The sequence below is a fragment of the Ammospiza caudacuta genome, chromosome 1 (genome assembly GCF_027887145.1).
Source record: "Ammospiza caudacuta isolate bAmmCau1 chromosome 1, bAmmCau1.pri, whole genome shotgun sequence".
NCBI lineage: Eukaryota > Metazoa > Chordata > Aves > Passeriformes > Passerellidae > Ammospiza > Ammospiza caudacuta.
This window is the reverse complement of record NC_080593.1, coordinates 85,260,981-85,276,318: the sequence shown is the minus strand read 5'-3', so window position 1 is coordinate 85,276,318 and position 15,338 is coordinate 85,260,981. Positions and strand designations below refer to the sequence as shown.

The following is a 15,338-nucleotide window of genomic DNA, read 5'->3' as shown; positions in this document are numbered from 1 at the left end:
ATCCATCCTCCTTTGGCCACGGCAGCGCGATCAAACACAGCCAGGATGCTTCAGGCTTTCCACCAAAACCACGGGAGAAAAGCTCCCAGGAGCTCAGGCTTTCCCTACACCGTGCTGAGAGAAAATTCCAGTTTCAGATTAGTTTACCTGGTTTTGGAACTGTCAGGCTGCAATCTGAAATTCTCTCTGAGCTTTGGAAAATGGAAAAACACCTGAGCAACAACAATTAAATGATGGCCAGCCTCTAATGCATTGCTCTGGAAGATTGTCTGGAATGATTATGTGTCCACAGGGGGGGAAAAAAAATCTGCCTTTTTTCTTTTCAGAAGTAGATCACAAAGTTCTGGAAAGTGGCTTGTGAAAATTCCTACCAAATTATTGCAGGTTTTGAGTTCTGTCCTGTGGGTTAAAATGTAATAAGATTAAATTGCCTAGGCTTCTGCTTTTATGATTTCCGATTACTGGTGTTAGTAAAACTGTCTCTGTATAACTTTTGCCTCCAGCCAGAGGCAAGTGTGTCTCTGCCAGCTGGGGCAGTTCCACCTAAACCTGTTGTGCAGGATCGTTTTGATTAATAAATGTCTCCAGTCTCAAATATTCCTCAGTGGTAGTGAAGACCTACAAGTCAGTTTTCTCCTTTCCCAAATGAGTAATTTTCTTTTGTGACACTTGCAACTAGTGACTGATTCTCCCTGCTGGTCTGATGTAACCGGTGAGATTTCTTACACGAGTTGTTATGAAATGACTTGTGCTCACATACTTAGTTCAATATTCCGAAGAAGGAAAATTTATTTGACCTTTGGATTGTTTTTTAACCAAGTATAGAAAGAAAAAAGAAAGGGAATAAATATTGACACAGGAGCTTGAATTCACTTGATATATTGTATTTTGTGCACACCAATTATTTGCACCACAGAATGGATATAGATCTGGTATAGTGAAGGCTATAGTCATTTACATAGCATTTTAGAAACTCCTGATTTTCCTTAAGTGATGGAGAATTGTTTTCCAGAGAAGGCACGGACTCTGGAAGCTGGTGTCTGCAAGCTATTCTGATGCCAGCTTCTCTTCAAACAGAATCAACAGAGAAAATGGAAAAGTACTGTGGGTGGGGAGATTGATTACATGTAAAGACACAAATTAATGTGTACTTTCAGGCTGTTTTGTCATTGATGATGTATTTTTCAATACCTGTCAATGGCTTAATGTCATATCAAAACATACATCTAGTGGTGATGGGACAAAGGAGAAAAAGAAGACCGTTTTCAGAAAGGTCACAGAACCTCTGGGCTGGCATAGCTACAACTGGAGTGAAAGAAGAATCTTGTAGTGACAATTCTGTGACCAGTTCATTATTTTCTGAACGTATTTTGTTAATTTTTTTCAGTGATTTTAATGCTACATTTAAAAGGTTCCACCCTGCTTAATGCGGTGCCTTACTGTCATACGACAGTGAGTCTGAGAGCTGACTGAAAAAAATTAAATGTGATAATTAAAACATTGTGATATCAGAAGTCATTCCAAAACCAGAAGTTTTGCATCAGAGAAACAGAAGATCAAATTTTCAGAAACTTTTGCTGTCATCTGCTGAAAATACACACACTCTGTCTGCAAATGTCTCAGAAGGGACAAGGCTGAGCACGCTGGGGACTGCTCCACTGTGGTTTCATTCATGAAAACTATTTTTCATGTGCTAAAAATAGTTATGGTACTGCAACTCCCCAGATAGTCATGGTAGTACAACTTATGCCTCTAGTCACCCCAGAGCAGGGGGAATTCATGCCAGGGAATGTTACCTTTTGTCTGCAGAACAATCCCTTTAAAAAAATATCCATGTTTTAAGAGTCTTTATTGCCCCTAGAGCAGTGGAAAAGCAATGCTGCCTTATTTTTATCACTAGGGAGGAATGAATGTATTTATTGCCTGTGGGTGAATCCCAGTATCCTGGAGACATATGCCTGCAGGTGGCAATGGCACTGCTGCTCCTCATCTTCCACAGGCTGGGAATGTCTCGCAGCGCAGTCAGCAGCAGAAATTGTGCAGCAGGGCATGGGAGCCAGGGGAGCTCAAAAACATTAGCTCTGCCTGCATTTAGGACAAGTCTGAAAGATGCTTTGCTCAGTCTATCCTATATAAATCTTAGAAGTTTACGGAGAAATAGTTATCCCCGGGACTCCTCTCCATTTCCAGTAACAGCAGTCTTTCCCAGGAGGAGGAACGCAGCTGTGGTGTTTGAGTTGCTCTTTTTTTGTAGCCTGCCACCAGATGGAGTTCTTTTCCTAAAGAAGTCCATCTGATTTCTTAAGGAAAGCCCAAGGGTAGTCAATATTATTTCCTTTTTGTCACTTAAAATCATCCAGTGTCAATGGCTTGTTACTGGATCTTTATTAATTATTGTATTTATTGTTTCTTTTTGTAGGGTGGACTTAGATTTTTGAGATTTTTTTTGAGGGAGCTGCAAAAACCAGGCTGGCACGTACAGAATTTCCTATTTAACAAAACTGGGATTCTAAAAGATTAATTTTACTTCGTGTCTCAGGTCAACGGGGGCTGGGAAAAGAGATGAAAATCCTGGTACAGTGCATTTGAATTTAAACTGATGCTGATGTTGACATTTTAATAACAGGATAAATGAGCAGATACAAAGAGTCTCCCAGGCTGAAGATCCCGAAAGTGCATTGACACGTAGATGCACAACAGGTAACAGGAACTGAGTCTGATTAACTCAGAATTTTGTCTCAATTTATTTGAGTTTTGGTGGATAGTAAATGGCACCTGCTGCTTTCTCAGAAGTGTCCCAGCAGTGAAAGCCACTGTGCTGCTGCTCCAGGGTCACACACAGCAGCACCACCCATACCCAGCAGGGCCGGGCCCGCTCCTGGTGCCCCGGCCTGGATCCCCCTTGTGTTGGACAAGGGGTGAACTTTTGGGGTGATCCCTCTGCCCGTGTTCCCCTGAGCTGTGTGGGCCCAGCATCCCGCTGGAGAGGAGCTTTTGTGGCTGGAGAAGCCCCTTGGCTGATTGCTCTGGAGAAGTAATTCTCCAGAGCCACTGAAGGCCTCAGCCCCTGGAGCGTGCTTCAAGGGAAAATGGCTGATGCCACCCAGGATCGCTGCTCAGGGATATTAAAAGCCCGAGTATATTCAGATATAGGTGGCTAATATTGCCCTGTCTCCCTGAGTCCTACAGTTTCTCACTTCCCTGCTTTGTGGGTCAGATGCTCTGAAGCCAATTTACATCAATTCCTGGCACTGTTTTTAAAGGAAGCAAGGGGGAACAGCGTGAAGTCTCGCTTTCTGCCAACAACAGGAAGCGCACGCTCTCTGTCAGGCAGCTTGTCCCAGCCATCCCTTTTGCTCAGCCAACAGATTTCGGGACTGTGGGTTTGCTTTTCTACACAGCAGCGCTCGGCAAATCCTTGGAAAGGCAACATCACGGGGCGGCAGCATGGATGGCCGGGGAAAGCCAGCGCTGCTGCAATTCCCTTTTTCGAAGGGAGTGTTGCTTTAAAGAGCTCTCGCCTGAGGGAAGGGAAAGGAAATGGTAAATGGTGATAACATCTCTGCCTCGCTCTGTGCCGGCTCTGAAGGAGCTGCTGCTGAGGTCCTGCCCAGGGTGATGGCTGCAGGAGTCTCCTGGTGGCCCTGTAGCACCCCTGTCCTGCGAGTGACACTGGTGAAGAGCTGCTCTCTGGGATCCTGCACTTAATTTTTGTGCCTAAAGCAGGCCAAGGTACTCCGTGAGGTCCAGAAATTTGTTGTGTAGTTTCCTGAGATGCTCACAGAGCAGTCCAAAATCCCTATTTATTTTCATTCTCCTGATACATAAGTAAAATTAAAACTGATATGACACTACCATAAAAAAAACCTAAATCCCCTCTCTGTAATATCCATCTTTGGGGCAGCTCTTTCCGGGCCCACTTTTTGCATCTGACTGCATGTGACGATTGCACTATTATTTATATTATTTTTTTTTCCTTCTCACTGCTGCAAAACTTTTTCTAAAGCTCACTGCAGAAGCCAGGGTTTCTTACAAACACCTTCGTTCCTCCCAGTGTTTTCCAGGTGCTGACACAGGCTTAGGCTAAAGAAGGCAAGAAGTGCAATTTCCTGAAGAAATTATATTTTGTATTTTAACACCCCTTACCACAACCACCACGATTTTCTTTTTTTTTTTTTTTCTTTTGTAAATTTCTTTTCACCTCTGTGCTGCCACCAAACCTCCTGGCATTTGTTTCTCCTGGGCATTTCCTTTCTAACCCCACGCTAGCAGACTTGTCAGGGCGTGCTGTGGGGCTGAGTGGCTCCAGCCTCTCCCTCTTCCCACTGCCCTGAAGGCTTCAACTTGCTCAGCACTAATGCAGTCCTGGCCTGGAAAAGAGCCATGGTCCTGGCACAATATTCATGGCATAAAATTATGGAAGTAGCAGGAGACTTTGTAGCAAAAGCAGATGTGGAAATTATGGGGTTTGAGCTGAATATTTCCCTGATTGCAAAGGAAATTAGGCAAGCAGTTTGTACAGGAGAAGCAGAACCAAAAGGAAAGCTCTTCGCTTTCCTCCTCGACATGTACTATTTCTCCAGAGAAGCTGTGGTGATCCTGCAAAGTTAGACAAGGAGGGTGTAACAAGTTCTTCCCTATTTTCTGGAAATCCCACCCTCTTTCCACAGCTTATCTGAAGTTTCTATTTTGCACGTTCCTATTTGTGCAAAGTTTGGGTGAGCCTCATCTTTTCCGTTGCAAATGAGCCTCTAACTAAAGCCCTCATAGGCTGATTTATTTTTTGTTTGGTTGGTTGTTTTTGGTTTTTTCTTTTTTTTTTTTTTTTTTTTTAGTTTCTTCCCTGACATTGTTGGAAGGGCAAATGGAGTCATTTTGTGTTGTGCTTTTGAAGGTTTAGAAAGGCATCCCAAATTGTTAAATCAGTTGGTCACATAAAAGAGATATTTGAGCAGAACATTACGCATCCATAGAAAAATGGAAAGAGGGCCCACAGGGCTGTGCACCAGACAGGGAGCCCCTGCCCCAGCATTGCTTTCCTTTTTTGTCTGTGCATCATTTGAAAGACATTTGCAAGGAAAAAGCAGTCTAACTTCAACAGCTAATCATGGAACAGGTTATGTGTCTTGGTATGTTTGGTCAAAATATTCTGTGAAAATAGGCAACTTAAGATGTTTTCATTAACAAAGAAGTGGAAGGAAAACTGGCAGCTCTTGGTTTAAAAGATATAAATTATTGAAAATTTTGAATTAGACAGACATGTAGTATTTACACATATAGTACATGTGCACAAACACACACATACTTTGATGTAACATAAAGCCTGACTTCTTAGTGCTGTGGCCTTTTTTCAATTCTTAGCTGTTAGTGCAAGGGTCTGCTGGGGTTTCCTGAGTTTACTGTCCACCAGAGGAAGCCTAATTTCTGGCTGGAGAATAAATAAGAAGACTGGGCTCCCAATCCTTCCTGATTTTGTCAAAAACATATTGCACAAGCTTGCATGAGGAATTCAGGGAGCGTTTTGTGCTTCAATTTCCCTTTCAGGGAGGGAAAGGATGCAGTTGTTTCACAGAAGTGCTGCTGTTTACAACCTTTCAGAAAAAATACCTTGAATTTTGGAAACTATAAAATAAATTTAAAGATAACAGGAAGAAATTATATCACCTTTTGATTCAAAGTAATTTCCACTTGTTGTAATGTTACACACACGGACCCACACTCATCCTGAAGTCAAGAGAGCTACACACCTGCTGTGTTGGGAACAAAAATGGATATTCTCCAGGACTCTGTATCTCCAGAGAACAGGATAGTAAGAAAATATTTATTTTTTTAATTAATGACAGCATCAAAGGAATTATTGAAAAGGACTTGCACCACACAGTTCTCTGCTTTGTCAGAAGAAAGTAAAAAGGAAGTGTGAATGTATAGTAGGAGCTCCTGTGTTGGCTGCCTGGATTTAGCAGGGGTGGGGGGTAGGGAGCTGTCACCTAGATCTAAATAGAAGAATAGTTTTAATTCCGAAGTTGATTTCAGGTTTAAGGATAATCAAGAGAAGAGGGCAACTCTCCCATAGTATAGTAGGCCCTCTGTAATAGGCATGCAGCCATTAAGAAAAGTGGATTTTTTTTCCCCTGGAATGCACTGGATTTGGCTTTTCTTAATTCCACAGTAATAACCCTTATGGTAGAGAGTAATTTTTTCACTGCTGAACTTGATATCTTAATTTTTCCACCCAATCTTCTACCACCCTTCATTTCCCTTCTGGTCTGCCTATCACTTCTGGTACATTTGCTCCTACTTTCAATGACCAGTGGTTAAGATATCAAGAAGTAGTTAATGAAACTCAGGCAGATGCCTGTAGTCCCCTTCTCCTGGCCTGGGGTTTGGAAATGCCTAATTTTGAAAATGGGTGAAAATGCCTAATTTTAGATTACTTGTTCTATTAACACATGCATTTCATTGTTTTCCTAAAACCACTCAAGCTGCTCTTTCTGCTGCTCAGGATCCCACCTTTCTTTAAAGGTCAATTATATGTGCTGGAGTTGTGGCTCAGGAAAAAACAGCTGCAGGGTCTGTTGGTACTGGGTGCTCCTCAGGAGCCTGAGTATTCTCACTTATTCAGCTTTACCCTGGTTCATGCAGAAGAAATTCTCTTGTCAGGTACTATAATAATATTATAATATAATTACAATACTCCTTATAAAACTGGTTGGTGTCTCAGCCTCGATTACAGAGCGCTGGAGAGACAGATGTTCCCAAAGCAGAAGTAACCATTCTAATTTGTACCAATACTTAATGAGTCCAAAAACCCCCTACGTACATGTGAGTGCTCAGCACAATTCCCATGTGCATTTGCTAGACTATGCAAATAAGACACTATCTATATTATTAGCCAGGAACTAAGTGACTGGATGCGAAGCAAAAATAAAGAGTTTGTGAATGTTTCAGAGCTGGACTTGGGGAGGTAAATCACTTATTGAAAAAGTGAAACTCATGTAACAGGGCTTTGGTTACTGCCTACAAATAGGTTTTTCGCAAGTATTTTCACCCTCTTCTTTTTCTTTAACATAATGGAAAGTAAGTCTATATTCTGTCCCATGGCTACACTGAGGAATCTCTGTAAGGTGAGAAAGATATATTTTTGTACACTGCAACTATCAGTGAAATAAACCTGGAGTGTTTGAATCCAGATTTGAACAACCCTGAATGTTAAGAGCTGTGTTGATCTCTCTCCTGATTTTTATGACATATTAAGGCTGTAGTTTCTTTAATCCCTGTCAATGCAACAGGGACACTACAGAGTAAAATCTGTAGTCAAATTGACATTGCTGTCTCCTTTGGAACAAAATAGGGAGGAATAGAAAAAGAAAACCCCCTCATTTACTTGTAGTACGCATCCCATCTATGTTTTTAGCTGCCCCCTCAATACTCAGGTTATTTTTCCAGTTATGGTGGTAAAGTGCATGCAGGGCTGTTAGGTGCAAACGTTCTGACATGTTGGTGAGGCTTTGCAGCCAGAGGCTCCTATCCCTGCTCTCTCAGACAAATGATCTCTGCCCAGGAGGGGATGCTGGGCTCCTCTGGGGCCCTTGGCTTTGTTCTTAGTGGAAAGGAGATTACAGGGGATGTTAGCCCAGGCTCCTGGCATTCCTGTATCCAGGCTCTATGAGTTTTGGGGCATGCAAATAGAGGAGATGACTTCAAGGTCAGTTCTTCTGCTTGCTGAAAAGTTTATGGGCTTCAGATTGAAAAATCAGAGCATGCTGAAATTGGTCACTAAAATGTCAACTGACTGAACAGAGAGCAGGGTTTTAGTCCTGAAAGCTTCAGTGGAGACCTGAGGACTCCCACCAGAGGTTTCCCTAGAAGAGAGCTGAGAGCAACCCCAGGCAAGCAGTCAGGTCACATTTAAGATTTAATCTGGTTGAACCTTGAGTGGGAAACAAGAAGTGAAAACTGTCAACTGTGCCCAGATCCATTCAGATCACTTCTAGGGACAGTTTTGATACCAAATTATCCTTGTTATGCAAAGTTCCTCACCAACCGGCTGGTTCCCAGTTATGCATGGGGAGAAGCGGTGGCTACATCTGCTTCCCGTTTTGCCCTTTCGGGGACGAGCCATCTGTTTGGCCTCATCCCGAACAGCCTGCCTGGGGCTGATTAACTTCCTCACCCCCACCAGCCCCTGCCTCACTGTCTGCTGCAAGGTGTAGATTTTTTTTCTACTTTTTTTTTTTCTTTTTTTATTCTCTAACTGCTCATAAACCAGAACCTTCACTTCTCTCCCGAGGGACAGGAAGGCGTTGGTTTGTGTGATTTGCAGCCGCCACCAGCGGCAGGAACAGCAGCAGCTGCCCTCTATCATTCACATGTTTCATATGTGTGGTCAGGACAGATAAAACCAGGAACTGTTCTATGTCCTGGGATGGCTTTGAAGCAGTGAGACCTTTCTCTATATGAAAAGAAAAAAAAAAAATTGTAACAATAAATGCAGCAGAAATGTCGCTGCAGTTAACAGGGATCTGTTCATTTGGCAAGAGCAGGGTTTCAGTCATGCTTGTGCAGCCTTTTTTTGTTTAAATGTGATTAACTCCTGCTGTCTGAAGCCTGGCTTTGGATTTCTCACTTCCAGCTATCCCACTTTCAGCGAAACTTGGCAAATTTTTGTCCTTCCTGTTTTCTGTACGCCCATCTACTGGCCATTACAGCAGGATTTCAGAAATCCCTGTCTGCTGCTGCCAGTGACTTCAATTCAGCAGCCCCGAAAAGTCAAAGTCTGTGTGGCCAAAATAAAGCATTAAAATTTAGAAATTGGGATAATGGATGTCCCAATTTGGATGTCTGTTAAGATTAAGACTTCTTTTGCCTTCCACAGGCCAGATGTAGGGAATTTTTCTTTCTTTCATGATGCATTTTGACCAAAATTAGTTCTCGTGTAAAATTTTCCTTCCACATAAGAAACTTCCTGTGTTTCATGCTAGTGGACAGAGCCTGGATGGCCCACAGCAGGGAAGGATGCCCTAGAGATTTGACCCACAAGACAGGCTTGAACAGTTTGTTCAGAAATCAAATATTTTGCTTTTCCAGTTGCCACATTTTCAGTTTTCAAATTGCTGGTGCTGCTGGTGAAACATGAAGCTTGTAGTGAAAGTTTTCCTTTCTTTTTGACCATCTTTTTGACAAGCTGATCAAAGCAGTGCAATGTATTCAGTGTACTGGCAAAGTCAGGAGCATTTCTAACTCCTTTCCCCTTAGTATAATGTTGAGTGATTCTCACACACACACACACACACACACACACACAGGATGCATGTGCTCCAGGTCTGGCTCTGAGTTCTCATTTTGCTATCTCTAAAATATTCATGTGTGTTTTAGTGTATTTCTTGATTTCAAACCCACTCTTTGTTGAGCAGAGGTTAATGCTGTTTTGGTGTTTTGATGGCTATGTACGGGTTGGGAAGCTGGTCTGAGCACTTGAGGCTGAAACTACTCACCCCTGGTAGCTGTAGGTTTTGTCTGTGTAACAATTTGTATCTTGGCACCTGCCACAGTTTCTGATGAAATTTAATCAAGCTACTGGAGTAGGAAAAAATATAAATGTGTTGATTTGAAGGAAGTCTTTGAAACATAATAGATAAGAGACCCAGAATAGATTTTTAGGAACACAAACTTGCATTTAAATCTGTGGATTTCTCTAGCTAAAGGATTTAATAACACTGCTTGAGAATAGTAAATTTGGTCTATTTTTTGTGTTTATTATTATTATTATTAAACAGAACATATTTGTTTTGGAGAAAAGTCACCAGATGAAACAGTAGTTTCATTTACTGAGAACCAGCTATGATGGGGAACAAAGAAACTAGGATGTTAGCTCCTTCATATATTATGTAGTCATAGTTTATAATGAAACTATACCACAAAAACTTAAGGAACTTAAGGAAAATTTAGATTTTGGGAACCTGTAAAAGAATTAATTGCAATATCATAAGCAATTGTTTTGAGATTGTTTTTTATTTTTTTAAAAACCTCTGTTTGTTCAAAATTATGCTATTTAACACATGGAAATATTTCTGAAACTTTATAAATGGTGCCTTTTCTGAGAAAAACACTGATCCTAGTTTGTATTAAATATGTGATGTGAAATTTACTGTGCTGGAATCCGAACAAAGAGGGACACCCGCAGAGAAATCACCTTTGTTATGGCAAATAGTAGAAATAATTTCTCTGTGTTTTATTTTGAATTACCATGACTCTACATGCAGAAGTAATTGTGTTCTGTAATGACTCCATCTGGCTGGTGGGAGGGAAGGGGGTGAGGAGAGGGCTGGAGGGGAAGCACTTCTCAGCAGTGGGCTGCTTGCAGGACCTGGGAGATTGGGATGGGCAGGGACACTCTGGAGCAGGTGTTCAGGACCTGGAGCTGGCTGAGCAAGGCTGCCTCACGCGCAGGGTGGTGACACAGCCTGGCTTTTATGGCCACAGAGTTTGGATTGCAAGGCCAGCACGGATGGACTCACCATGGTGCCGGGAAAACATGGATGGACTTTCCATGGTGCAGGGACAGCATGATGGAATCCCCATGGGGCTCTGTCTATCTGCACCTCACCTTACTCTGTGTCCCCTCCCACACAGTCAACACCCACAGACACAGAGCGTCCAGCTGAGCCCAGTGCCTCCTTCACCCATGAGGAGAGTGACAAAAATATTCTGGGGCTTGGGGTTTTTATCTCGTTCTCTTGTCTCAAAAGATACATCTCAGTTTGCAGACATAATTTAATAATATTTCCAATTTTTATGAAATTGCTTTTTTTAAATACAATATTCTCAAAGAAAATGAAGTTACAATATAAAACCACAGCAAAAAAAAAAAAAAAAAAAAGTGTAAATACAACTTTTTCCATTAGAAAAGGCAGTGCCTGGGGAAGAATGGGGCGCAATTACTTTTTACTTTTTTAAAACAGATATAAACTTAAAACCACTCACATATTTACTCCTTTTAAAGGTCAACTAAGCCATATCAGGGTATTGCACTATAGCAAAAAAAGAGCAAAAAAGAAGAATTCACTAAACTTTTCTGAGGGCACAGTTTGTTTCAATGAACACAGACACAACATCCTATTTTCATGCCATTCTTGCATATGTTCATAAATAAAATTACTGAACCACTTGTTCCTAAACAAAATGAGGATGATTTTGTGCAAAAGAGAAAAACATGGGAAAAAAGCAAAACTAAAAAAGCCCTTTAGTGAACAGAGAATGCCATTTGCTCTGCCTTTAGACTATGCCCTGGTACACTGTGTCTTAATATGCTTACTTATACTACTGTACTGTTTATTATACAACATCAACATATTCTGTTATAGTATAAATAAGAAAACTCCAGAGTCAGGAAACAAACCCACTGTGAGAGACAGTGCATCACCATCATGTCATACCAACCATTTTAGATACATATACACATACAAATGTATATAAAATATTAATGATACACAAAGCCACAGAGAGGGCATGTGCATGTGGACAGGAGGAGAGACACAGGGACTGAGACACGTGTGTGTGCACAGAGATGTGGTGAAGGTAGCAAACCTACCCAGGAATCAGAAATCACCTCTCCAAGCTGTGTTTGAGGCACACTCGAACTCCGCTGGAGCTGTGCTTGTTTGCACGGTTCATGCACGTGGCTTTATTTGTGCTGGTTTTTGGTAAAAGCAAAGAAACAAAACCACCTGAGTGAGCTGCTGTCCCCCTCCCCTGTATAGCTGGGGGAGTCTTAAAATGAAGGGTGGAAAAAAATATGGCATGGGGTATATAGTGACCTAAACCTAAGAAGAACAGGAAAGAGGTCTAAGAGCAATAAAAGCAGAACATTTCTGTACAGCCAATGTCTCATCTCACACAGGACATTGCAGCACGGCTCAGAAATTACTTTGTACCCTCTCGTTTGGCATCAGTCAAAATTGGAGAGGGGTAAGAACAGCTGAATGTAACTCTGCCAGCTATGAAAACTGAACCCATTCCATCTGTACTTAAAGAAAGGTTAAAATTAAGGCAACTCATCCATGTAAATTAACCCCCGGAAAGTCCTCTTCAGATCATTCCTAATGCAAAATATTTGGTAACACCTTACTGCCAGGTGAATTGGAGCTGAATGTGTAGCAGGCATTGATGACAAGACCATGGCTGGGGCTTGAAAGTGGCCAGGGATTCCTTGTGCCCACCCCCTGTGCAACCCCTTGTGCTGGAAGGCAACAAGCAACAACCTCCCAGCTGAGTTATGATACAGGAGTAGAGGGCATCAATAAAATCCCTCAAGGCAACTGAGTTCTAACGTGGGAATAGAGACGATCACCTTTGGGTCTGTAGTTCACACTGCTCATTTTGGGGGATAACACGTACTAGTAATGTGTTTTCCCTGCTGAGGATGCACTGGTCTGTGGGCATTCCTGCACAGCATTCACTCTGGTGACAAAGCCACCACATTGTCAGGCTCTCCTGCAGGTTCAGTGTAAAAACATCACTGTGCCCACATGTCCAGTGAAGCGAGGGCCTCACAGCTGCATGAACAGCCAAAGCTGGAGGTTGCGTAAGCACACATTTGTGATTCATGTTTTTATCAGTGTCCTTCCTCAGCTCCACTGTTGTTGCTCCTGACCTACACCTGCCAAAGTGAAAGCAGAAGAAGGAACTTGGCATGCCTGTAATGGTACGTGTATATAGGAAATGTTTATCAAATATAGCTGCAAATGTTATATCAGGCCACACTGGCCCAGGTACAAGCAGTTCATGGTCCCATCAAATCTGTTTTATAGTAAATACATGTGCTTGCATGCACTTGTGAATGGAAAATCTGTAAATATATGACAAGACTGCTAGTCTTGTTGGGTATTTAATGGTGTTTACTGTAAAATATTCATTCCTTATTCAGAGTGGAAGTATTTTCAACATTAAGTTAATAAGATAGGGTTTTTTATGAATGTTTCCCAGAAAATATTGCAGCACCAGTGACAGATTTTTATGCAGCTGCAAAAAAATTATTTTTGCCCAGTCTTAAAGCATGGGGGTATTCAGGGAGAGAAATGAACTATTGGAAGAGGAAGCTAAGTAGAAGCTTTTAAAAAAAGTTTTTTTATCAGATGTGTATGGAGTTAAAATCTATTTGTCATAAAGTTTTGATTCTATCTGCAACTATAGTACCTGCAGCAGAACTCACCATGGAGAAAGATTTTGGTGGACTTTTCTGCATTCTGCAAAATGCTGCAGCCTCTGGTCTCCATTCTGCAAAACCCAGTATTTTATATCTTAAGATTAGTTCCACTGAAGTAAAAGTAACTCAAAGCACTTAGTGAAATGACTGGTTGGATAGAAAGTAAACGGTCACCACAACTTTGTGGGTCTTGGTCCCTCACTATATGGCAAATGCCAGGAAAAAAGAAGACGGCTGCAAATTTTGACTGGCTGATTTAATTAATCTCAGTGCTGTAAAAATAATCAAGTGCAACACTTATGAGTAGAGCCACAAAATTTACAAGAGGACATCTTCTGTGCCAGCAAAATGGGACTTTTTGTATCTAAGAGAGGGACATTTGGATATTTTCCAGACAGTTTAAAAGGATGAAAAATGTGCTTAAGGAGACTCCCCACACAAATACCTATCTACTTTCTCAACTGTACATCATACTCTTCTAAATAACTAAAACTTTAAAGAGAAAAAAAATTAAATACATTGTAACTTTTATATGAAGAGTAAGGAGGGGTTGCTTAACAAAAAGTGGGGGTTTATTAGATAGGAAGAGAAAATATTTATTCAAAGAAGAGCCAACAATACCCTTTTTCTATACATTAAATGCAATTCATACTTCACAGAGTATATTACAAGGGTGTTTCTTCTATCTTTTGCATTCCTACTTGCTTGCCTAGTGACACAAACATGGCATGTTGTGCTATCAATACCAGTAGCACCCTTGCATGTGGAAATGTTCTTCTTACCACCAAAGCAGCTCAGAACCTTCTGGCTGAGGGGGTCCCATCCCAGCCCAGCTGTTGGTGAAGTCATCTGAAATGGGTCCATCCATCTTTAGTTGAGTTCAATCTTCTTAAAGTAGTCAAATAATACTGGAAATCAAAAAAAATCACACATCTGGTAGAAGAGCCCTGGGCTCAGGGTGCTAAGAGAGAAAGCCTGGCTGCTGCTGCCTGTTGTGTCCTCATTGTGTGGAGCACTCTGCATGTGGTTAAGAGTTCTGGCAAGGGGGGCTTGCAAGAAGCATCAGTTCAGGGAAGGGCTCTCAGCTATGTGACTACAAAAACTACTTACATTACTAAAGGTTTTTGGTGATCAAACATTTTCAGTAAAAACTTATTTTAGAAAACTGAGTTGCAATGCATGCTACCAAAATGAAATCCCTGTTCTTGTGGGAGAACATTGCTGAACTTATGATTCTCTTGTGACTTTTACTGTCCAGCTGACTTTTGCTTTGTTGCTGTCGTGGCTCGTGCAGCTCCAGTAATGCAGCTGTTGAGGCTTGATCTGTGCCAGTGTTTTAGCCCATGTGGAAACGGTGCTCCCCTCGAGTTATGTGGGAAGAGAATTCGTACCTGTCCTGGCTGTGGTAGCCACACATGTTGCATTCAAAAGGATCACGGAACCCGTGGCAGCCCATATGGATCGTATACATCACGTGATCCAAGAAAAGGACTCGACAGTGTTCACACTTGTAAACCCTTACTTGCTCCCCATTGCTGCTGATCACTTTGAAAGCATCCTGGGAATTGTCAGTGCCTGCTCTCAAGACATCGTATTGCCTGTTTTCTTCTTTTATAGAGATGCCATTTCTTGCATGGGCACCTATGTGGTTTGTCAGGTAGATCAAACCACTGCGCTCCTCATTATTGCTCTCTGTATCTGTTGAGTCTTGGCAGCTGTTGCTGGGAGAGACATCTCGTTCCGAGGAGACAGACTTGGCTTTGGAAAGCAGCAACAAGTTTTCCACTGCGCTGTCCTGAGGGAGGTTGGAGCGAATCTGATTGTCCCCAAGAGGTTTGTGGAGCTGGTACATGGGGCTGATGACGGGCACTCCCTCAGAGCCGCCCGGCGGTGTCTGGACGAGGGGGCGCAGGGACTCTGCCCCCAGGTAACTGATGGCGTTGTTGATGGCCTGGTCGATCACGTGCGTCTGCATCAGCTCATTCTCCTTCTCGTAGTTGATGCTGGCATCGTATGGAAGATCAGGCAAGCATTTGTCACCTGCAGTGCAAAACAGCGAGGAGTTAGAGGGCTGATTTCTACATGATTAAGGAAATTAACGTCATGGATTAATAAAACAGGGAAGAGGACAGTT

At 42.1% G+C, this 15,338-nt stretch overlaps 1 protein-coding gene across 4 annotated transcripts in view; it reads right to left on the bottom strand.

The window, feature by feature from the left end:
* Positions 1-10,865: 10,865 nt before the first annotated feature.
* IKZF1 (IKAROS family zinc finger 1) overlaps positions 10,866-15,338 on the bottom strand; it is a 68,065-nt gene continuing 63,592 nt past the window's right edge. For all 4 annotated transcript variants that reach the window (XM_058821380.1, XM_058821359.1, XM_058821365.1 and 1 more), the window contains one exon: positions 10,866-15,244. In XM_058821380.1, coding sequence (XP_058677363.1) covers positions 14,541-15,244 — 704 coding nt within the window. In that variant the 3' untranslated portion in view covers positions 10,866-14,540. The remainder of the gene's footprint in view (positions 15,245-15,338) is intronic.